This window comes from Papio anubis, chromosome 1 (genome assembly GCF_008728515.1).
Source record: "Papio anubis isolate 15944 chromosome 1, Panubis1.0, whole genome shotgun sequence".
Lineage (NCBI taxonomy): Eukaryota > Metazoa > Chordata > Mammalia > Primates > Cercopithecidae > Papio > Papio anubis.
This window is the reverse complement of record NC_044976.1, coordinates 18,996,321-19,021,316: the sequence shown is the minus strand read 5'-3', so window position 1 is coordinate 19,021,316 and position 24,996 is coordinate 18,996,321. Positions and strand designations below refer to the sequence as shown.

Here is a 24,996-nt window from a genome sequence, read left to right as displayed (position 1 = left end):
CCTTCGATGAATGCTGTAAGCAATTTGGGCACCCTAGCCTAAGGCAGTTAAGAAACATGAGAATCCGAATATTTGAAAAAGTAAATGGGTGCTGGTGAGTTGAAGATAGGTTATCTTGTCCAGCAGTGGGATAAGCCGCTTGGTGGTTCATCTTAATCCATGTTTAACAGCCAGCTGAAGCCACTAAATCACTAATAACATCAGTTTTCAGAATACGTGCCAGAGGGTTCAGAGGTTAAGTATTAGAAAAGTCAACCAAGAGTTTATGAAGAAACAGTGTCACTTCACAAGTTGTATGTTTGTTTAACCTTCTCTCTATCCCATTTTGTACATAGTATTTTGTACATAGAAATTAGACTTCACTCATTTTAAATTTTATAAACTCTACATTTTACCCAGAAACAGACAGTAGTTCAGTGAGTTGGAAACAGTCTTATACAAACTACATATTCAGTATCCGTTGAGTGACTGAACTTTAAGCCATAACTCTTGAGCAGTTACTCTTGAGAAGAGAAAATAATGTAAAATTAAATTTATAAGTCTTATTGCAGTAAAACCCGTGAATGATTCTTAGCTTTTCATCTTTTTTAGAATAAGACAAAGTATAAATAAACATGACTAACTAATAGTAAATTCTTGCCCATGCAGCCATTTAGGTCAAGTTGTTGATGTGAGGGGCAGTACAAGATATATCATGATGAAAAATACATTTTATTTTGGAAAACCTAAATGCAGTTACTATCTTTATCCCCAGATACCATTGTTACAGTGAAGTTCTATCCATAATACTTTGTGATCCTAAGCATATGGAAAACAATTTTAGAAGCAGAGAAGGCCAAAGGAGGATGGAAATCACTCGCTTAGTATAAGTGTTAGAATTGTACTTATGCGATTTGGTTTTAAGAAAGAAGTGGCATTTTAAAATTCTCTTTATGTGTAGGCCACAAAGAAGTCCTTGTCATTATTGCAATAAGTAGTTCACATAATTTAAATGATCAAATTCTTCAAGCATATACTTTGGTTTGAAGTATATGCTTGCCACTGGAGTCCTTTTTTTTTTTTTTTTGAGACGGAGTCTCGCTCTGTCACCCATGCTGGAGTGCAGTGGCGCGAACTCGGCTCACTGCAAGCTCCGCCTCCCGGGTTCATGCCATTCTCTTGCCTCAGCCTCTTGAGTAGCTGGGACTACAGGCACGTGCCACAGCGCCCGGCTAATTTTTTGTATTTTTAGTAGAGACGGGATTTCACCGTGGTCTCAATCTCCTGACCTTGTGATCCGCCCGCCTCGGCCTCCCTGGAGTCCTTTTTCTTTTGTGTGTGTGTGTGATTGTTTGTTTTTTTTTTTTTTTTTTTTTTTTTTTTTTTTGGAGTTCTCTGAAGTCCCTGCATAACCAGTGCCTGGGGTTCTGTGTTTTATAGTAGCTGCTCAGGGACATGCTGTGAAGGAAAGGCACAAATAACAGCAGACCTCCATGTTCCCCTCTCATATTTCTACTCTTGCTTCAGTCATCCTCTTGGAGAATACATGAGTTTTTTATTACTTATTCTCTGAGATTTGATTGTTGAATTATAAAATGGTTAATTTCTTAATTATAAGTCTCATGAATATTGCAAAGTAGAATAATTAAATCATTTGGGATGAAATGAGTTTTCCTTTCTGTGTAATTTCCTGGTCTATCTATTTTTCTAATAATAGATAACCACCTGACCAGGCAACTTGAGTGACATAAAGAATGTAAGAAAACTGCATTAGTGGTCATTTGTTTTCATTCTAGAATTCATTTATTAATTGGAGACTTCGGCTGGTCCGTTTAATAAGATAAACTTTTACCCTTTTATTGACTCAGATTGGAATACATCTGCTTATGCAATTCTGCTCACCTGATTTTTTAGAACCAGACATAAGTTCAGAGGAATCTGTCTCCACTGTAGAAGAACAAGAGAATGAAACTCCACCTGCTACTTCGAGTGAGGCAGAGCAGCCAAAGGGGGAACCTGAGAATGAAGAGAAAGAAGAAAATAAGTCTTCTGAGGAAACCAAAAAGGAGTAAGGAGTTATGTCTTCTCGCTATTTGTATTTGAAGAAGGTGTAAAAGGACTTTAGATCAGATTGTTTTAAAGTGTTATAACATTGGCTTATGCTAGGTATTTGCTATTTGGATTTAATTTTTAGAATTACCATTTGAAATAGGTTTATTATATAGTTGTATGACCTGTTAGAATATGCTGTAGTTAGCAGAACACAATGGTTTGAATGATCCAAAAGTCTTTGTCATTGACTTTGGAATATGTTTTTGAGCTTGTAATTTATTGTGGGAGTATCTGATATTTTAAGCATTGGCAAGACTTCAATAAGAAATGAAACATAATTATAAAAATCTGACCTAGAAGACACTTCACTATTTTATTCCTACCTCTGTGCCAGGAGTGGGTTGCTTTTGTGTGCTTATGTTAGAAGGCGTTAGTCTGTATCAAGCTATTGGTTAGTGTGACCTAAAAGTCTATATATGTTTGATGAAGTATTCAGTTGGAGAATTGACTTTGAGAATCTGAAAGTAAAATTTGCTGTTGATATGTATCTATATAAGGTGATGGCAGTTACTTTTTAATTTTTAATTTTTTTTTTTTTTTTTGCAGGAGAGCTGGTAGTATTCATTCTACTCTTTTCATAATTGGTCAAACAGTTAGAAATTACTTTTAAATAGAGTCATGCATTGCTTAACAATGAGTATGCATTCTGAGAGATGCATCTTTAGGCGATTTCATCATTGTGCCAACATCATAAAGCGTACTTACACAAACCTACATGGTACAGCCTACTACATAACTAGGCTTTATGGGATAGTCTGTTGCTCCTAGGTTGCAAACCTGTACAGCATGCTACTGTACTAAATACTGTAGGCAGTTATAGCACAGTGGTAAGTATTTGTGTATTTAAACATAGAAAAGGTACAGTAAAAATGTGATATAAAAGATTAAAAAAAAGGTATACCTTTGTAAGACACCTGCCATGAATTGACCTTAAAAGATTGGAAGTTGTTTGGGTGAGTGAGTGTAAGTGAATGCAAAGGCCTAGGACATTACTGTGTGCAACTGTAGACTCTGTAAACGCTGTATGCTTAGGCTACACTAAATTTATAAGCTTTTTTCTATTTTAAAAAGTTTTTATTTTTTAAAACTTTACTAAAAACAAAGACAAAAGCCAGACTCAGTGGTGTACACCTGTAGCCTTAGCTACCTTAGCTACTTAGGAAGCTGAGGTAGGGGGATTGCTTGAGTCCTGAAATTTGAGTCTAGATTGGGCAACATTGGGAGACCTTATATCTATAAAAAAAAAACAAAACTAAGACACACACACACACACCTTAACCTAGGCCTGCACAGGGTCAGGGTCATCAGTATCACTGTCTTCCACCTCCACATCTTCCACTGGAAGGCCTTCAGGGGCAGCAACACACATGGACCTGTCATTTCCTATGATAACAATGCTGTCTTTTGGAATACCTTCTGAAGGACCTGCTTGAGGCTGTTTTATAGTTAACGTTTTTTTTTAAGGTAGAAAGCATATATACTCTAATGATAAAAAGTAGAGTATACTAAACACATAAACTAGTAATATAGCTGTTTATTATCAAGTATTATGTATAATGGTAATGTGCTTTTTCTTTTTGGGGAGGAGACAGAGTCTCGCTCTGTCACCCAGGCTAGAGTGCAGTGGCGCGATCTCGGCTCATTGCAACCTCCACCTCCCAGGTTCACACGATTCTCCTGCCTCAATCTCCCGAGCAGCTGGGACTACAGGCATGCGCCACCATACCCAGCTAATTTTTGTATTTTTAGGAGAGACGGGGGTTTCACCATGTTGGCCAGAATGGTCTCAATCTCTTGGCCTTGTGATCTGCCCACCTTGGCCTCCCAAAGTGCTGGGATTACAGGCATGAGCCAGTGTGCTGTATTTTTATGTGACTGGCAGCACAGTAGGTTTGTTTACACCAATGTCTCCACAAACAAGTGAGTAACTTGTTGCGCTGTGATATTACCACCACTATCATGTTAACCAGGTAATAGGAGGTTTTCAGTTCCATTATAATCTTATGGGACGACCATCGTATATGTGGTCTGTTGACCAAAATATTGTTACGCAGCACATAACCATAAAAGAATAACTTAGTAATAACTCTACCTTCTAGCTGTAATATTCAGGGTATTCTTTATCTGAGTTTCATAAGTATAGCTAAGGTCTGTGGAATTTATAGCGACTGTCGTGTGTGTGTGTGTGTGTGTGTGTTTAATAGAGATGGTATCTCACTATGTTGGCTAGGTTGGGCTTGAACTCCTGGCCTCAAGCAGTCCTCCAACCTGAGCCTCCCAAATTGCTGGGATTACAGGCATGAGCCACTGCACCCAGCCTATCCTCTGTTGTTAAATGTTCTAATGCATCTATTAGGTGCACAGAGCACTATTATATACTCAGAATAAAATTTATATAATTCTTTAAATCTTACAAAATTGCTTTGATAAACATACTCTTATAATTCTTGCAACACCTTGGGAAGTAGTTGGTTTTATATTACTATTTTATAGCTTAGGAGAAAGACGCACATCATATACTGAGATCATATAGGTAGCTAGTAAATGTTTGAGTGAAAATGCAGACAAAGGTTTTCTGACTTAAGAGCTTGAGTTTTTCCACTATACCATATTGCATCTGTTGTAGTTGCTAACTAATATGCATTTTAAAATTCTCTTTTATATACTGAGCCCTTATACCAGTGCTAATTTATGTGACTCCTTTCTTCTGCACCTAAGAGAAAAATACCTTTTTAATTCATTTATGGTACCCAGTTTTTAAAGAAAGACTTGTTTTGTAAAATTTTGCTTATGGTACATATCACCTTAGCCTGTGAATAAATTAAAGCATTAATTTTTATCCCTCCCTGGTCTTTTCCTACTTCTGACTTTATACGTCTTTCTAGAGAGTTTATTTTCTATAATAACAATTCTTTGTTTTAAAGTGAGAAAGATCAGTCTAAAGAAAAGGAGAAGAAAGTGAAAAAAACAATTCCTTCCTGGGCTACCCTTTCTGCCAGCCAGCTAGCCAGGGCCCAGAAACAAACACCGATGGCTTCTTCCCCACGTCCCAAGATGGATGCAATCTTAACTGAGGCCATTAAGGCAAGTTTTTATTTCAAGCAATTCATCCTAGATTTATTATGTTCATTTTTTTTCTTATTTGAAAATGGCATATTTCTGTCTAGACATAAATCTTGCTCTGCTTCCTAAAGGAGTTTTAAAGAGAGGAAAGTCATTATGAGTTCATGTTTTTGTAATATAATCAGATTTGGTGAACACTTAATTTTTTTAAAAAATATACATTTGCTATAGCAAATATTTTTAACTTTAGAATTTTTAAATTCAGCTTATCGATTAAGTACAGTTTTTATTTGAAGGCTGAAAATGTTAATTCATTGAACAAACATTTAAGGACTACCTTCCCTCTGTCGGGCGCCCCTGCTAGTGGTATAAAACTAACTAAGGCTAGCAAAGTCCTTGCCCTTATTAATCTAATTGTGACTCAGTAACTGAAAAATACTGAGAATTTTTGTTTAAAAAATATCTCTAGGTTCATTTGTAAAGCTAAGTGTCTGATCTTGGTAGTAGATATCTTTCACACCTGAACCCTGTTGTAAACACTGCTTTATCACCTAGACATTCCAAAATGCTTACAAAAATTGTCCTCCTTACATAGATTTATGATTTGCTGTAATCCATTGACTTTCGTTAGATGTGGTTTTTCTATTTTAATTTTTAAAGGTTATCTTCTAATCTGACATTGCCTTTATTGAATAAGTTTTTTCATTTAATTTTGCCTTGTTTAGTTCATATGATCAGATGATAAGAGGAGTTCAAACAGACCCATCTTTCAGGGACCCTGTTGTTAGGATCTGAGGCAGGATTGGGGAGACAGGGATACAGATGATTTTTAACCAGAAAAGGAGGGATGTGTATAAAAAGGAGCAGCCTGGTTGTCATTCTTAGAATGCGAGAAGATAGCACTAACATAAACTGGAAAACAGGTTTGCCTTCAGACTTGTCCCTTTACTCCTTCAAGACTTCTTATGCTCTTGTCTCATTAAGAAAACTTTATTGGTCTAGATCACCTCACTGTAGTGAAATCTCTGTTCTTTGTATAGCCTTTCTTCAAGGATTTCACTTGACCACTCAGCCTGGGTTTGAAGGAGCAGCATCATAGTGAGGATGGAAAAAGGACTAAAACTTTAGAATAGTGAAATAAAAAATTAAAACGATATCAATTTGGCTTAAAGAATGGTTTGAATATAACTGTGCATATTTATGCAGATGATTGATTTTATATAGATAATGTGTATTCCATGCAATATGACAAATTATTGCAGACCATGGATACCATTTTCTGTATCAAACAGGAATCATGATACCTACTGCCATCTCACTGTCAGATTGGTGGAGCAAAAGATTATTTGTTTCAGCATTAGTGTTCTTTTCTGCTTGAGTTTATTTGCTTTGTGTTTTCTTGTAAGATCAGGAGTAAACCTCAGTAGGTCATTAATAGTTCAGAGACATAGACTTGAATTACATGACTCATATTAATACAGCTTGTTTCATGTTGTACAATCTTTTCTGGACCATGTACCTGTGAGGTATTTTTCTTTGTTGTCAAAGTGTTTAAAAACATTCAATGAAGTTCTTATTCAGTGAGAATGAGTAAGTGCTACATTCATTTAATAGACACCGTGGCAGTACAAAATTGATGGACTGGCCCATTAGATAAATGACAGATGCTACTTCTGTGTGCTTCAAAATTTAAAGCATTTGATTTCAAGTCAGTGACCAGTTGGAAAACAAAACTTTAAGCATTTGAAAAAATTAAGTATTTGCTGCCTTTGTGACATAATGAGCTACTTCATTCTTCCAGGTGCATTAGTCAAATGGAGTATAAGTAAAATAGGATGGAAATAGAAGAGGGCACATTAAATTCAAATAGAACACCTTCACTGTTAACCAAAATTCTCCTTCAGGACTTTGCCATGTGTAAACCCAGTTTTATGCCATTTGTTTAGATTATCTTTGATTCTTCTCTCTGCTGACATTCATACAGAGCCTTCAGGAAAATGTCCTGGCATGCTCATTCCTTAAGCTCATGCCTTAAAATGGGCCAGATCTGTGATCCTGTAAGTGATAGGTTTGTTCTGCTTTTCTCATTTTGATGCCAAAGATCCATCTTCTAAATATAGAATGGAATTAAAATGGAAAGAGGTTCTTCATTATACATAGAATGTTGTTCATGTTCAGTATGATCTTTTAGGCTGTTTTGAACAATTTAAAATTGTAGTAGAAATATTTAGTAATTCTGTTATTTCTCTACAGCCATTATGAACTGAAGTCTTCTGAAGTTCATTCTTCCCTACCATTTTTGTCATCCATTATCAAGTTCACTTCCAAAATAATTTATTTTGAAAATATATGTCAGGCTCTGTATCTAATTTAAAAAAACTGGTTTAATGTATATGGTTTGATAAATCTTTTCTAGGCATGCTTCCAGAAGAGTGGTGCATCAGTGGTTGCTATTCGAAAATACATCATCCATAAGTATCCTTCTCTGGAGCTGGAGAGAAGGGGTTATCTCCTTAAACAAGCACTGAAAAGAGAATTAAATAGAGGCGTCATCAAACAGGTATTACACAATTATTAGTAGTAAGATCATTTCACTGTGTATTAGCTTTAAGTCTACAGTTAGTAACGTTTAGGCTTTTTGTGTCTTTTTTGTTAAAAAATAAGTTGCATAATGATGAAATTCCTTAAGTTTAACCTAGTTGAATTATCTGAGGCTAGGTTTCGAAAACATTGGTGCCATTTAAATAGTGTAACTTTTTTCTAGTTTGTTTTGTTCTTAATTAGATTTTTCTTTGGGGGCTGCTTGTGCTTGAAATCATGTAGCACTGAACATGAGAAAGGTAAGGAATCCTACTATTGAAACAGCAAAAATGAGACTAGGCATGGTGGCTTACACCTGTAGTCCCAGCACTTTGGGAGGCTGAGTTGGGAGGATCACTTGAGCCCAGGAGTTCGAGACCAGCCTGGGCAACATAGCAAGACCCCTTCTCTAGAAAAAATACAAGATTAGCAGGATTTGGTGGCATGTGCCACTAGTCCCAGCTACTCTGAAGGCAGAGGCGGGAGGACCACTTGAGCCTGGGAGGTTGAGGCTATCGTGAGCTGTGATCTCACCATTCCAGCCTCGGTGAGAGTGAGACCCTGTCTGAAAAAAAAGGAATAACAAAAATGATAATTGCCCTTGTCTTAGGTTTGTTTCCATTCAAGCCTAACTTACATGATAGACTTGTTAGTATTAATTTTTAGCTTCATAAATACGCTCACTTTAACTGATCAGTATCTAAACCATTAAAGCCTATTAGGAGTATCAGAGAAGCCTGAGTGAAATGTGACTAGCAGTAGAACCAATGTTGATTTCAGGCATAAGTCTACTTTACCTTGCATAGTGCATGGAGGCTTAGAACCATAGAAATCTAAAGCTAGAATAAACTTTATAATGTGTTACCCTCTTCAGAGGTCCAGAGTGATGAAATAACTACTAACGTCTTAATTTTAAAAACCTAGTTCACGACATTCCTAGAGTCTGGTTACGCTTTTTCTATACCCACTGCCTGTTTGATCAGAATAGAATTCTGTGCCACTCAGGCATTTAAACTCTGCTTAGGGACTTTGAACTAGTACTTAATTTCACAGATATGTCTTGTCTCCTATGTGCCAGTTGCCTGAAGGTCTGTTACTGAATAAAACAGATTGCTGCTGTGTGGAGCTGAGAGTCTAGCTTTCTCAAAATGTAAAACTGATATTTAAATGGCCTTTAAAATTATCACTGATGCCCAGGCGCAGTGGCTCTTGCCTGTAAGCTGAGGTGGGAGGGTTGCTTCAGGCCAGGAGTTTGAGACCATCCTGGGCAACATAGCAAGGTGAGACCCTGTCTCTACAAAAAAAATTATTTCTGTATTCTGTTTTACTTTTTGAGACAGAATCTCACTCTGGCTCAGGCTGGAGTGCGGAGGTGCAGTCTTGGCTTACTGCACTCTCTACCTGCTGGACTCCAGCAGTCCTCCACCTCAGCCTCCTGAGTACCTGGGACTATAGGTGTGCACCACCACACCCAGATAATTTCTGTATTCTTTGTAGAGACAAGGTTTTGCCATGTTGCCCAGACTGGTCTCAAGCTCCTGGGCCCAAGTGATTCACCCACCTCAGTCTCCCAAAGTGCTGGGATTATAGACGTGAGCCACTATGCCCAGCTTTTACAAAAAATTTGAAAATTAGCCAAATGTAGGGGTGCATGCCTGTACTCCCAACTCAAGAGGCTGAGGCAGGAGGATTGCTTGAGTCTGCAGTGAGCTATGATTGTGCCAGTGCACTCCAGCATGGGTGACAGAGTGAGACGCTGTCTCTAAAATAAAACAGAATGATCATTGACTAAAAGGTGTTAACCTAGTTAATATGATTATCAGAGCCAAGGACCTGTTGTGTAACATAGTATATGTCAGCAAAGCTTATGTGATGGCTTCATGTTTTAGTTTATGACCTGCTGTAGCCTACGTAGCCTGACCACCCTTGGTTGATGCCTAAACAACTCTTAGTAGGCTAAAAGCATACCAGCTTGATTGCTCATTGATAGCAGTGTAGGTAAAACTAAGCTGTGGAAGACTTTAATTATTGTGAATCAACTTTTTTTTTTGAGATGGAGTCTTGCTCTGTTACACAGTGGCACAGTCTCAGCTCACTGCACGATCTCAGCTCACTGCACCCTCTGCCTCCCATGTTCAAGCAATTCTCCTGCCTTAGCCTCCTGAGTAGCTGGGTTTACAGGCACCCGCCACCACACCCAACTAATTTTTGTATTTTTAGTGGAGACAGGATTTCACCAAGTTGGCCAGGCTGGTCTCAAACTCTTGACCTCAAGTGATCTGTCCACCTCGGCCTCCCAAAGTGCTGGGATTATAGGAATGAACCACCATGCCTGGCCTATTGCGAATCAACTTTAAAATTTTATGAAAGTGCTTTGTGAACTGGAAATATGTGGTAAAACTTAGCATTGTGTGCAGTGGCTAAAAAATTGTGGGGTTTTTTTGAGATGGAGTCTCGCTCTGTCACCCAGGCTATAGTGCACTGGTGTGATCTCAGCTCACTGCAAGCTCCGCCTCCCGGGTTCACACTATTCTCCTGCCTCAGCCTCCTGAGTAGCTGGGACTACAGGTGCCCGCCACCACATCCGGCTAATTTTTTGTATTTTTAGCAGGGATGGGGTTTCACTTTGTTAGCCAGGATGGTCTGGTTCTCCTGACCTCGTGATCCACCCACCTTGGCCTCGCAAAGTGCTGGGATTACAGGCATGAGCCACTGTGCCCAGCCAAAATATTGTTAGATAACCCTTCCCATAAGGAATAATGTATCGTTGGTAAACTATGGGAAGTTATGTGGCCTGAGACTAATTAGGGTGTAAACTTTTTCCAAGGAGCTTTTAAGATAGTGAGGGCTTTTCTTATTTTCCCTGAGAGATTATGTCCCTTCCTTCTGTGGGATATTTTTATTTTGCTTTTTTATTTCGTTTTGAAAGTTTTTAATAGACAGTTTAACCTAGTATCACAGTAGCATTCTTCTCAAAATTTTGTAGATGAGAAAACAAAAAGCTCAGAGGGTTAACTGGGTTGTACAGTATTACTCAACATCAGCTAGATGGTACGTAAAGGACCTTTCATCTGAAGTCTTTTGACTTTTCATTGACTGTTTTTTTTTTTCTCTGAAGAAGTAAACACCACTTTACATTAGCTCTTGCATTACCATGCCCTGTAATTTCCTTAGCCTAATGTAAAGTTATGAATACTAGAATAACAAAAATTAATTTACTTTAGGTTAAAGGAAAAGGTGCTTCTGGAAGTTTTGTTGTGGTTCAGAAATCAAGAAAAACACCTCAGAAATCCAGAAACAGAAAGGTAAGACAATGTATACCACAGTTTGAGTGCTGTGGAGCTGTTACTGCTACCAAAAATAGCAACATTCATTGAGTGTTTGCTGTGTGCCTGGCAGTATGCAAAGTTCAGCCTTTGTGCTAAAGTCTAGGGAAGTTACAAATAATTTGTTCATCTAGTGAGCAGAATAGCCAGGATGCAGATCCAAGCAGTCCAACCTGGTTAAGTCTATGCTCTTAAGTGCCTTACATTAAATTATGGGCAGCTATATGAATTATACTGCTTTTTGTTTTGAGATGGAGTCTTGCTCTGTTGCCCATGCTAGAGTGCAGTGGCGTGATCTCAGCTAGCTGCAGCCTCCACCTCCTGGGTTCAAGCAATTCTCCTGCCTCAGCCTCCTGAGTAGCTGGGATTGCAGGCACTCACCACAATGCCCAGCTAATTGTTTTGTATTTTTTAGTAGAGATGGAGTTTCACCATGTTGGCCAGGCTGGTCTTGAACTCCTGACCTCAAGTGATCTGCCCATCTCGGCCTCCCAAAGTGCTGAGATTACAGGGTGAGCCACCGCGCCCGGCTGAATTATACTGCTTTTTGTGAAGTATCTTTTAAACTAGAGAAGATACAGGAGTTTTTTTGTTTTTGTTTTTTTTAAGATAGAGTCTTGCTCTATTGCCTGGGCTGGAGTGCAGTGGCACGATCTTGGCTCACTGCAACCTCCGCCTCCAGGATTTAAGCGATTCTCCTGCCTCAGCCTCCCCAGTAGCTGGGACTACTACAGGCATGTGCCACCATGCCCAGCTAATGTTTGTATTTGTAGTAGAGACAGAGTTTCACTACGTTGGCCAGGCTGGCCTCCAACTCCTGACCTCAGGTGATCTGCCTGCCTCGGCCTCCCGGCATGCTGGAATTATAGACGTGAGCCACTGTGCCCGGCCTGAAAGTACATTTTTACTGAATACTAGACCCAAAAACTACCCAGATCCAATTTTTCTTCCGGTTTTTGTAAATACTAATATTCTTCTCCCCAACACATATCATTTGTGTAAAGTATTTCTGCAGTAATAAAGTGAAATGTCTTGTACTCATTTATATCAGAAATTGAAATAATGTTTTTCTAAACTTTTTTTTTTTTTTTTTTTACGACTCTGAAGCTTTTTATCCTTTTTTCATAGAGTTTTCAAACACTTTCAAAATGAACTTTATGCATTACTTTCTGGTGCTGCACTTCATAAATTAGGACCTTTAAAGTCTACACTCCTTTTTACTTTTATGTGGTTTTTTTTTGTTTTTTGAGACGGAGTTTTGCTCTTGTTGCTCAGGCTGGAGTGCGATGGCGCAATCTCAGCTCTCTGCAACCTCCGCCTCCTGGGTTCAAGTGATTTTCCTGCCTCAGCCTCCCGAGTAAATGAGATTGCAGGTGCATGCCACCAGTCCTGGCTAATTGTGAATTTTTATTAGAGATAGGGTTTTACCACATTGGTCAGGCTGGTCTTGAACTTGTGACCTCAGGTGATCAGCCTACCTCAGCACCCCAAAGTGCTGGGATTATAGGCATGAGCCACCACGCCCGGCTGTTTTCTTGTTTTGTTGTTTTTTTTTTTTTTTGAGACGGAGTCTCACTTATCACCCAGGCTGGAATGTGGTGGCTCTGTCTTGCATCACTGCAATCTCCACCTCCTGAGTTCAAGCAATTGTTGTGCCTCAGCCTCCCGAGTAGCTGGGATTACAGGCTACCATGCCTGGCTAATTTTTATATTTTTAGTAGAGGGGGGGTTACACCATGTTGGCCAGGCTGGTCTTGAACTCCTGACCTCAAGTGATCTGCCCACCTTGGCCTCCCAAAGTGCTGGGATTACAGGTGTGAGCCACCACACCCAGCTTTTATATGTATTTTTAATGCTCTCAGTTGAAAATTTTATATCAAAGAAGTTGCCACAAAATTGACAAATTTGATCATCAACTTAGGAAAGCCTTTGAGTTGTATGTAGAAGCATTTACATTCTATAATGATCATAATTTTTGATAATTACTTTTCAGAATAGAAGTTCTGCAGTGGATCCAGAACCACAAGTAAAATTGGAGGATGTCCTCCCACTGGCCTTTACTCGCCTTTGTGAACCTAAAGAAGCTTCCTACAGTCTCATCAGGAAATACGTGTCTCAGTATTATCCTAAGCTTAGAGTGGACATCAGGTATGAGCCATTGGCCTGGCCTTTAAAACATGATGTGTTACTTCCTTTAGCTGCCTTTTCATGGGAAAGGAGATAGATTAAATACTGAGGAAGGATTAATTTTAGCTAAGAATAAACCTTTTTTGTTGGTCTTATTTTTTTTGCCCCATTATGTGTTTCTCTTCATATCTCCATGTGTAGTTTTTTTGTTTTGTTTGTTTGTTTGGAGACAGGTTTGCTCTTGTCATCCAGGCTGGAGTGCAGTGGCACCGTCTCGGCTCACTGCAGCCTCTGCCTCCCAGATTCAAGGGATTCTCCTGCCTCCGCCTTCTGGGTTCAAGCGATTCTCCTGCCTCTGCCTCCCACGTAGCTGGGACTACAGGCGCCCGCCACCATACCCAGCTAATTTTTGTATTTTTAGTAGAGTCAAGGTTTCATCATGTCGGCGAGGCTGGTCTCGAACTTTTGAACTCAAGTGATCCACCCACCTCGGCCTCCCAGAGTGCTAGGATTACAGGCGTGAGCCACTGTGGCCGGCCTTTTATTTATTTTTTTTTTTGAGATGAAGTCTCACTCTTGTCCAGGCTAGAGCGCAGTAGCACAATCTCAGCTCACTGCAACCTCTACCTCCCGGGTTCAAGCGATTCTCCTGCCACAGCCTCCCGAGTAGCTGGGATTACAGGCACCGATTACTATTCTTGGCCTACTTTTGTTTTTTTTGTGTGTGTGCGTGTGTTTTTTTTTTTTCCAAACCCAAATCGTATGTTTCTTTGTAAGAGCCTGGTAGAGTAACTCTTTTAATATTGTTAGCTGTTAAGATATTTAATATTGAACTCTGTGTCTTCTCAGGTTTAAAAAAAAAAAAAAAAAACTAGGCCGGGTGTGGTGGCGGACACCTGCAATCCCAGCTACTCAGGAGGCTGAGGCAGGAGAATTGCTTGAACCCGGGAGGTAGAGTTTGCAGTGAGCACCATTGTACTCCAGCCTGGGCCCAAGAGCCAAACTCCGTCTCAAAAAAAAAAAAAAAAACCACATAAAAGTAAAAAGGAGTGTAGATTTTAAAGGTCCTAATTTATTCTTAGCCTTTAATAACTAAAGAATGAAGTACAGCACCAGAAAGAAATGCATAAAGTTCATTTTGAAAGTGTTTGAAAAGTCTATGAAAAAAGGATAAAAAGCTTCAGAGTTGTAAGAAAAAAAAAAGTGTAGAAAATACTATTTCAATTTCTGATATAAATGAGTACAAGATATTTCATTTTATTGTAGAAATACTTTACACAAATGAAATCGTATGTGTTGGGGAGAAGAATGTTAGTATTTACAAAAACGAAGAAAAATTGCATCTAGGTATAGTTTTTGAGTCTGGTATTGGGTTAAAATGTACTTTTAGGCTGGGCACGGTGGCTCACGCTTATAATCCTAGCACTCCAGCCTGGGTGACAGAGTGAGACTCTGTCTCAGAAAACATTATAGATGTATGATATATACATACATACATATATATCATATATATATTTCATGAGAATTCAGGCTTCAGTAACACCTTTACACAGCAATAGCAGAATGTTTTCATCATTTAAACGTGGCTTAAAGTTCTGAGATAATTTTGTTAGTAATTCATATGTAAAATTTGCCACTTAACGTCTTGACAGATCATTTAGATTGTCCCATTTGCTCAGTTGTAGATTCATGCAGATATATCAATTTGTTTAAATTTGTAATTCGCAGACTCTGAGAGTGTTTGTGTGAGATGACTTCTAGAAAATTATGTTTAATCCAGATTTCTGTCTACAGAAGACTACTATATTGAGTGCACAATGTCCTGATACAGTTTAGTACCAGTATTTACTTGCATTACTAAGGCATACATTTAGAATTGCTGAGGTTTCAGTCCAGAAGCCACATTTTCAGAAAATCAGTAGTGGTCATCAGAGTGCCAAATTAAAGAGCTAGTGAAATAGTGCAAAAGAAAAGGGAATCATTGAAGCAGAAAGTTCTAAATTAATGAATTAATGTGCTGATGTTTTCATGCTTCTTACATGCTGAGTGTAGTGGTAGTAGGCAGACACAATTATGGATCAAAAATGCATTGTATGATGCATTTAAAGATGGAAACATTTCACTGTTCTTTAATAAAGAATAAAGTTTATTTGGCTCATAGTAACTGCAGGCTGTACAAGAAGCATAGTGCAGCCATCTGCTTCTAGTGAGGGCTTCAGGAAACTTATAATCATGGTGGAAGGAGGAGCTATCGTATCACATGGCAAGAAAGGGAGCAAGAGAGGAGGGAAAGGTGCCACACTCTTAACCAGATCTCACACTCTTAAAACAACCAGTTGTTTTAAACAACCCGCTCATTACAACCAGGAAGACACGAAGCCATTCATGAGGGATCCATCCTTGTAACTCAAACACCTCCCACTAGGCCCCACCTGCAACACTGGGTCACACATTTCACTTTTATCTCCCTTGTGTGACCCCAAATTATCTGAGAGAGATGTCAGTCAATTTAGAAAGTTTATTTTGCCAAGGTTAAGGTTGTGCCCGTGACACAGCATCAGGAGGTCCTGAAAACTTGTGCCCAAGGTGGTCTGGGCACAGCTTGGTTTTACACTTAGGGAGATGTGAGACAGTAATAATGTAAGGTGTACATTGGTTTATTCTGGAAAGGTGGGACAACTCAAATCAGGGAGGGGGCTTCTAGGTTATAGGTAAATAAAAGACAGTTTCATTCTTTTTGAGTTTCTGATTACCTTTTCAAAGGAGACAGATATGCATTTATCTAGGTGAGTAGATGAATGACTTGGAGTTCTGTCCTTTGTCTGCAAGGATTTTCCTTTGTGGACAAATTGTGAGGGAAGTATGTAGCTTTTTTATCTTAGTGGCTATCTTTTTTTTTTTTTAGGAATAGAATGGGAGGCAAATTTGCCCTAAGCAGTTCCCAGCTTGACTTTTCCCTTTGGTTCCTGATTTGGGGATCCCAAGCCTTATTTTCCTTTCACACCCTTTATTCTCTGCCTTTTGGTGAGTGGAGACCGTATCCTCCCCCATTTTTTTTTCTTGTGGTTCTACTCTACTTAGGTAAGGTGGTGTGTTGCTACCAGTGTGCCTTTGCTCCACTTCTTTTGAAACATATTGTCATGACCTTATGCTGAAACAAAATTTACCTGATAATAGATGGGTTGTCAACCCAAAAGTGCTAATGAGCCTGAAGACCTTTTCTCATGGCCTTTTTAATGGTAATTTTTTCCATTGAAACTTTTTTCTTTTACGTGAAGCCATATTGATTTTCTCTAATTCTTGATTATAATGGAGTCCTGTCATATACACATTTAACTTGAAAATTCAGCCATTCTTGCTTGGCCAAACAAAAGAGGAAGAAAAATACAGTTTCACCAAAATGTAAGTTGTCTGTACTTGGTATCTCCAATGTCTTCCCTTCCACTTTCCCCACTTTAGTCAGACTTTACCCCACCACTTTACCTGAATATTTTCTCAGTCTCACTTTGCAGATTTCAGTGGTCAATTCATAGTCCTTACCAGCTGCCCTCTCAATGGCATTTGACACAGTTGATGACTCCTACCTGCTTGGAACATTTTCTTTACTTGCCTTCCAGGACACCACACCTTTGTACCCCTCCTTTCTCAATCTTCTAAGGATTTCTGCTTTACCTCTTAATATAAAGGTGCCCTCAGGGTTATACCTTAAGCCTCTCATCTTTTATGTCCACATTTGCTTGGTGATTCCTTTCACTTGCAAAGCTTTAAATACCAGCTATAAACTATTAATTCACAAATTTATGAATCTAGCCCATACCTCCCTTGTAACTTCAGATTCGTGTATATGGATGCCTGTTCAACACCACCACTTGGATGTCTGATTTAAATGTTGAAAACTGAACTCTTGATCCCCACTCTGCTCCCGCTCCCCCCCAAAATCCCTGCATTTCCCACGTTATCTTCATTTTAGTTCATGACAATATTATCTCTCCACTTGCTGAAACCAAAAACCCTGGCTTTGTGCTGGTCTCTTCTCTTTGTTACACACCTTTCTCTAATCTATAAGCAATTATTTTGCTCTGTCTTTAAAATATATTAGTAAACAGGCTGGGTGCTGTGGCTCATGCCTGTAATCCCAGCACTTTGGGAGGCAGGTGGATCACATGAGGTCAGGAGTTCGAGACCAACCAGGCCAACATGGTGAAACCCTCTCTCTACTAAAAATACAAAAAAATTAGCCAGGCATGGTGGCACGCGCCTGTAGTTCCAGCTACTCAGGAGGCCAAGGCAAGAGAATCACTTAAACCTGGGAGGCAGAGTCTGCAGTGAGCCAAGATCACGCCACTGCATTCTAGCCTGGGCGACAGTGAGGCTCCGTCTCAATATAAAATATAAAATATAAAATAAAATAAAAAAATAAAATAGTAAACATACTACTTACTCATCACCTGCACCACTACCATTCTCTTCCAGGCCACCATCATCTCTCACCTGTATTAGAGCAATAACTTCCTAACTGCTTTTTTCATGCTCCCTTTCAGTATGTTCTTACCATCATAGTGAGAGTGAGACTTTTTGAAAAATGTAAGTTCTGTCACTTTTTAAAATTTATTTATTTATTTATTTATTTATTTATTTATTTATTTGAGAAGGAATCTTGTTCTGTTTCCCTGGCTGGAATGCAGTGGTGTGATCTCGGCTCACTGCAACCTCCACCCACTGGGTTCAAGTGACTCTCCTGTCTCAGCCTCCCAAGTAGCTGGGATTACAGGCTGTGCCACCATACCCGGGTAATTTCTATATTTTTAGTAGATTGGGAGTTTCACCATGTTGGCCAGGCTGGTCTCAAATTCCTGGCCTCCAGTGATCTGCCCGCCTTGGCCTCCCAAAGGATTACAGACGTGAGCCACTGCGCCCAGCCTGTCACTTTTTTTTGTTTTTTTTTCAAGCTGGGGTCTTGCTCTGTTGCCCAGACTGGAGTATAGTGGCAAGATTGCGACTCGTGGCAACCTCAAACTCCTAGGCTCAAACAATCCTCCCACTGCAGCCTCCCAAGTAGCTGGGACTGCAGGAATGTGTCACCACATGCAGCTAATAGTTTTTAAGTTTTTTATAGAAACAATCTCCCTACATTGCCCAGACTGGTCTTTAACTCCTGGCCTCAAGTGATCCTCCTGCTTTGGCCACCCAGGTGTTGGAATTACAGGTGTGAACCACTGTGCCCAGTGTCATGTTGCCTTTCTACTCAAACATTCATGTCTTCCCAACCCCCTCACAGGTAAAAAATCAGTCTTTAGGGTTGGGTGTGGTGGCCCACACCTGTAATCCCAGCACTTTGGGAGTCTGAGGTGGGTGGATCACGAGGTCAGGAGTTCGAGACCATCCTGGCCAACATGGTGAAACCTCATCTCTACTAAGCATACAAAAATTAGCCGGGCGTGGTGGCCATGCCTGTAATCCCAGCTACTCAGGAGGCTGAGGCAGGAGAATTGCTTGAACCCGGGAGGCAGAGGTTGCAGGGTTGCAGTGAGCCAAGATTGCGCCACTGCACTCCAGCCTGGGCGACAGAGCAAGACTCCGTCTCGGCGGGGAAACAAACACAAACAAACAAAAAAATCAATCTTTAAAAGTGCCTTTAAATACAAGGCACTACATTCCCTTGTATCTCTGACCTAAACTACTACTCTTCACTCCCTCGCTGGTCTCACAGCCTTTCTGCTGCATTCCCTTTACCTGAATGGCTTTTTCCCCGTAAGCCACTTTGCCAGTTCCTTTACTTCCTTAAGTTTTTAGTCTAATATCATCACCAAAGATCTGCCTTGACTATTTTTATTATTGTTGTTACTTTGGCATATAAACAAGAGAAATGTATTTCTCACAGTTGTGCAGACTCGAAGTCTGAGATCAGGGTGCCAGCATGGCTGAGTTCTGTGAGGGCCTCTTCTGGGTTGCAGATTGTCTTCTTCTCATTGTATCTTCATATGACAGAAGGAGCCCTTAATACTTTCTTAAATGTTTTATCTTGGAAATTTTCAAACATGTACAGAGAAACATAGAGAACATTAACCATCATACTTAAATCGTTCTTTTTGTTGTTGTTGTTGTTGTTGAGATGGAGTTTTGCTCTTGTTTCCCGGGCTAGAGTGCAGTGAGTGGCATGATCTTGGCTCACCGCAACCTCCACCTCCCGAGTTCAAGCGATTCTCCTGCCTCATCAACCTTCCAAGTAGCTGGGATTATAGGCATGCGCCACCACACCCAGCTAATTTTGTATTTTTTGGTACAGATGGGGTTTCTCCATGTTGGTCAGCCTGGTGTCGAACTCCCGACCTCAGGTGATCTGCCTGCCTCAGCCTCCCAAAGTGCTGGGATTCCAGGCATGAGCCACCTCACCCGGCCACTTAAATCATTCTTAACAAAATTAATAATTTATTATTATCTAGTACCCAGTCCGTGTTCAGGTGTCCCTAGTTGTCTCCAGAATGATATTTTACAGTTGTTTTTACGAACATGGCCCACACGTTGTATTTGGTTGATAATGACCAACCAAAACCTCTCTGCCGGTCAGGTGCTGCGGTTCACACATGTAATCCCTGCACTTTGGGAGGCCGAAGCAGGAGGATCGCTTGAACCTACAAGTTCAAGACTAGGCTGGGCAACATAGTGGAACCCACTCTGTACCAAAAAAATAACAAAAATTAGCTGGTGTAGTGTCATGTGCCTATAGTACCAACTACTCGGGAGGCTGAGGCAGCAGAAGGGTTACTTGAGCCTGGGAGATCGAGGCTGCAGTGAGCCGTGATCATACCACTGCGCTCCAGCCTGAGTGACACAGTGAGATCCTCTCTCAAAAAAAAAAAAAAAAAAAAATGGGCCAAGTGTGGTGGCTCACGCCTGTAATCCCAGCTCTTTGGGAGGCCGAGGCAGGCAGATCATGAGGTCAGGAGATCGAGACAATCCTGGCTAACATGGTGAAACCCCGTCTATTAAAAATACAAAAAATTAGCTGGGCGTGGTGGCAGGCACCAGTAGTCCTAGCTACTCGGGAGGCTGAGGCAGGAGAATCACTTCAACCTGCGGGGCGGAGGTTGCAGTGAGCCAAGATCGCACCGCTGCACTTCAGTCTGCGCGATGAGCAAGACTCCATCTCAAAAAAAAGAAAAAACAAAAATGTTTAACTCATAGGGTTTGAGTTTCTTAGTCTGTGCTAAGCACTTAGAATAGTCCTTGGCACCTAGTAAATGTTCAACTAATACTATTCTTATTAGTCTCAGTACCAACTTCTCATAGTATGACCATCACACCATGCTAAACAGGATTCTAATATTTAAAGACATCATGTTTTTTGTTTTGTTTTGTTTTGTTTATTTTTTTTGAGACAGAGTCTTGCTCCACTGTCCAGGCTGGATTGCAATGGCGCAGTCTCAACTCACCGCAACCTCCACCTCCTGGGTTCAAATGATTCTCCTGCTTCAGCCTCCTGAGTAGCTGGGACTACAGTTGCCTGACACCACACCCGGCTAATTTTTTTGTATTTTTGGTGGAGCCACGGTTTCGCTGTGTTGGCCAGGCTGGTCTCAAACTCCTGACGTCGTGATCCGCCAGCCTTGGCCTCCCAGAGTGTTGGGATTACAAGCATGAGCCACCATGCCCGGCCAAGACATTGGTTTTTTATATAACATGCAAGTTGCCTTTTTAATTTGGTAATAGTGATTTTTTTGCAACTTAGAAGAAGAACTGGACATATTGGGTACATAGAGACACTGAGTTGGCCTTGAAGAAGGTGTCTTTCGAAATTTTCTAGGTCTGTCATATGGCGTTAGAAGTCAAATGTTAAAATCTAATCTTCAGCCAGGCATGGTGCCTCATGCCTGTAATCCCAGCATTTTGGGAGGCCTTAGTGAGAGGATTGCTCGAGGCCAGGAGTTGAAGACCAGCCTGGGAAACATAGTGAGACTCCACCTCTACCAAAACAGCAACAACAACAACAACAAAACAATTTAGCCAAGCATAGTGGCACACACTTATACACCCAGCTAGTCCCAGCTACTTGGGAGCCCAAGGCAGGTGGATTGTGTGAGCTTAGGAGATCGAGGCTGCAGCTCGCCATGGTTTGCCACTGCACTACATCCTGGGCAACAGAGCGAGACCCTGTATCCAAAAAAAAAAAAAAAATCCTCATGTAAGATGTAACTCATACTCTGTTTTTGGCTTTTCTCTATTTACATCAAAAAGTGAGCACAGCCCAAGATGCAGTATTATACCCTATACTTTTCTCTAAACATACTAATGTATTTGGAGACCTCTTAGATTCTTAATTTTCAACTCTTAGTTACTTCAAGAGTTCTCTTGATTTTCTTAATTTCATGTATGCATTTCTGACAGGCCAGTGTTCACAGTTGGCCTCAGAGAATTCCAGAGTTGAATGAGACTTTTAAGATATCCATCCCTTGCTTGATTACTCAGTTTGATCATGGTTGTGGTCCAATGGCAACCAGTGGTGGGTGGGTTTTTGGAGTGTCTTGGCAATTTAGAAATTGGTTCTATATGGTATGAGATTCTGTATGTATAAATAATGACTTAGCTTCTTTACTTGAAAGAAAAGAGTACCTCTTGTTAAGGATGCCAGCAATTTGTTACTACTTTTTTTCATTTTAACAAAGCTAATACATATACTAGTAATCAGAGGCTGGGCATGGTGGCTCCCGCCTGTAATCCCAGCACTTTCGGAGACCAAATTGGGCAGATCACCTGAGGTCAAGAGTTCTAGACCAACCTGACCAACATGGATAAACCCCGTCTCTACTAAAAATACAAAATTAGCTGGGCGTGGTGGCGCATGCCTGTTATCCCCCAGCTACTCGAGAGGCTGAGGCAGGAGAATTGCTGAACCCGGGAAGTGGAGGTTGCAGTGAGCCAAGATTGTGCCATTGCACTCCAGCCTGGGCAACAAGAGTAAAGCTCCATCTCAAAAAAAATAATGATGATAATAATAGTAATCAGAACTCTAGATCTGGGAATAACCCTGTATCTATTTCTTTACATTTTTTTTTCATTAATGTATTTATCACTGTGTTTTTGTTTGTTTGTTTTTCTTTGCAGGCCTCAGCTGTTGAAGAACGCTCTGCAGAGAGCAGTAGAGAGAGGCCAGTTAGAACAGATAACTGGCAAAGGTGCTTCAGGGACATTCCAGGTTAGAAATCAGAGGCCTGGTTGTGGAGAAGTGCTTTTTAAAGTTTTTGGTTTCAGGACCTCTTCCTTATACTGTAAAAATTTATTGAGGAACCTCAAATAATTTTTGTTTATGTGGGTTGTATCTGTCAACATTTACTATGTTAGAAACTAACACTGAGGTCTGGGTGTGGTGGCTCACATCTGTAATCCCAGCACTTGGGGAGGCTGAGGCGGGTGGATCACCTGCGGTTGGGAGTTCGAGACCAGCCTGGTGAAACCCCGTTGTCTCTACTAAAAATATAAAAATGAGCTGGGCGTGGTGGCACGTGCCTGTAGTCCCAGCTACTTGGGAGGCTGAGGCAGGAGAATCACTTGAATGCGGGAGGTGGAGGTTGCATTGAGCTGAGATCGCACCACTGTGCTCTAGCCTAGGTGACAGAGTGAGATTCCATCTCAAAAAAAAAAAAAAAAGAAAATTAACTGAGGAAAAATTTAATTATTTATTGATTTACTTTAAAATAATAGTAGAAAACCCATTACATGTTAACATAAATTACATATTTTTTAGTGAAAAATAACTGTCCTCCCCCTTCACCTCCCAGCCCTTTTTTTGAGACAGCGTTTCGCTCTGTTTCCCAGGCTGGAGTGCAGTGGCACAATCGCAGCTCACTGTAGCCTCTATCTCCCAGGTTCAAGCGATCCTCCAGCGCCAGCCTCCCAAAGTGCTGGGATTGTATCTGTCTCCCCCAATTTTTTTTTTTAATGAGAAGTCGTCAGGCACTGTTTACATTTTTGCATATGTCTTTAACGTCTAGCATAACAGAAGACAGCTAGTATCTGTTCCAGTTTATTTCGGGTTACTTATTTGAAGAAAATCTAACCTCACACAGAAATACAGTTAGAAAATGATGGAATATTTTAAGATAACTTTCAGATAGTTGTAGAAATTATTATTTCATACTACACCAAAACTCAACAAATTGTTATTTTTTAGCAGCTTTATTGAGGTCAATTTACATACCATATACAATTTAATTTATATAATTACAATTTATAACCCAGTGATTTTTAGTAACTTTATAGAGTTGTACAACTGTTACCGTCCAATTTTCAGACATTTCTGTCACCCAAAAAAGATCCCTTGTAACCATTTGCAGTCACTCCCTATTCCAAAAGCAACCTCAGGCAACCTCTAGTCTGTTCTGTGTCTGCACATGTGCATTTTCTTCATGTTTCATGTGGATAGAATCATGTACTATGTGATCTTCTGTGTCTGGCTTCTTTTACCTTGATGTTTTTGAGTTTTATTCACATTGCAGCATGTACCAGTACTTTCATTCTTTTTTATTGTCCAATAGTATTTCATTCTATGGATGTCACATTTTGTTTATCTATTCATGAGATGATGGTGGACATTTGGATTATTTCTATTTTTCAGCTAATTATGAATAATACTGCCTATGAACATTTATGTTCAAGTCTTTGTGTGGATATGTTTTCAGGACTTGCTGGGCCATATGGTAAATTTATGTTCTAAGAAACTGGCAGTGTTTATAAGGGCTCAAGTCATTTTGTTTTGTTTTGTTTTGTTTTGAGATAGGGTCTCACTCTGTCACCTAGGCTAGAGTGCAGTGGTGTGATCTCAGCTCACTGCAACCTCCACCTCCCTGGCTCAATTGATCCTCCCATCTTAGCCTCCCTAGTATATGGGATTATAGGACACCACCATGCCTGATTAATTTCTCTGTTTTTTATAGAAATGGGGTTTCGGGCCGGGCGCGGTGGCTCAAGCCTGTAATCCCAGCACTTTGGGAGGCCGAGACGGGCGGATCACGAGGTCAGGAGATCGAGACCATCCTGGCTAACACAGTGAAACCCCGTCTCTACTAAAAAAATACAAAAAACTAGCCGGGCGAGGTGGTGGGCGCCTGTAGTCCCAGCTACTCGGGAGGCTGAGGCAGGAGAATGGCGTGAACCCGGGAGGCGGAGCTTGCAGTGAGCTGAGATCCGGCCACTGCACTCCAGCCTGGGCGACAGAGTGAGACTCCGTCTCAAAAAAAAAAAAAAAAAAGAAATGGGGTTTCGCCGTGTTGCCGAGGCTGCTCTTGAACTTCTGGGTTCAGTGAAGTAGTCTGCCTGCCTCAGCTTCCCGAGGTGTTGGAATTACAGGTGTGACCCACCTGACCAGGGCTCAATTTTCTCCATATCCTCTTCAACATTTGTTACTCTTTTTTATTATAGCCATACTAGTGGATATAGGGTATCTCATTGTAGTTTTGATTGGCATTTCCCTAATAGTTACTGATGTTGAGCATCTCTTGTGCTTAAGGCCATTTGTTTATTTTCTGTAGTGAAATGTGTATTCAGATCTTTTGCCCATTTTTAAAATGGAGTTATTCGCTATAAGAATTCATTACTCTAGATATAAAGTCCCATCAAGTTTTTTCTCCTGTGACTTTCTCAGTAGTATCTTTTGAAGTGTTTAATTTTTGATGAAGTCCTATTTATCATTTTTAAAAATTGCTTTTGCAGTTTTATGGTTATCTAAGAAACATTGCCTAAGTAAATTTACTCCTATGTTTTGGAGTTTTACAGTTTTGGCTTTTAAATTTAGGTCTGTGATCTATATTGTTTT

The 24,996-nt window shown here is 40.2% G+C and overlaps 1 protein-coding gene and 1 long non-coding RNA gene across 5 annotated transcripts in view; both read left to right on the top strand.

The window, feature by feature from the left end:
- Window positions 1–24,996, top strand: part of HP1BP3 (heterochromatin protein 1 binding protein 3) — a 46,238-nt gene that overhangs the window by 8,297 nt on the left and 12,945 nt on the right. For all 4 annotated transcript variants that reach the window (XM_009201079.3, XM_003891270.4, XM_003891269.5 and 1 more), the window contains 6 exons: window positions 1,894–2,047; window positions 5,016–5,175; window positions 7,571–7,714; window positions 10,959–11,039; window positions 13,054–13,208; window positions 22,290–22,380. In XM_009201079.3, the coding sequence (XP_009199343.1) occupies window positions 1,894–2,047; window positions 5,016–5,175; window positions 7,571–7,714; window positions 10,959–11,039; window positions 13,054–13,208; window positions 22,290–22,380 (785 nt within the window). The remainder of the gene's footprint in view (window positions 1–1,893; window positions 2,048–5,015; window positions 5,176–7,570; window positions 7,715–10,958; window positions 11,040–13,053; window positions 13,209–22,289; window positions 22,381–24,996) is intronic.
- Window positions 13,865–14,390, top strand: LOC116274453. The gene is made up of 2 exons (XR_004183094.1): window positions 13,865–13,970; window positions 14,139–14,390. It is a non-coding gene; the product is annotated as an uncharacterized LOC116274453 (long non-coding RNA).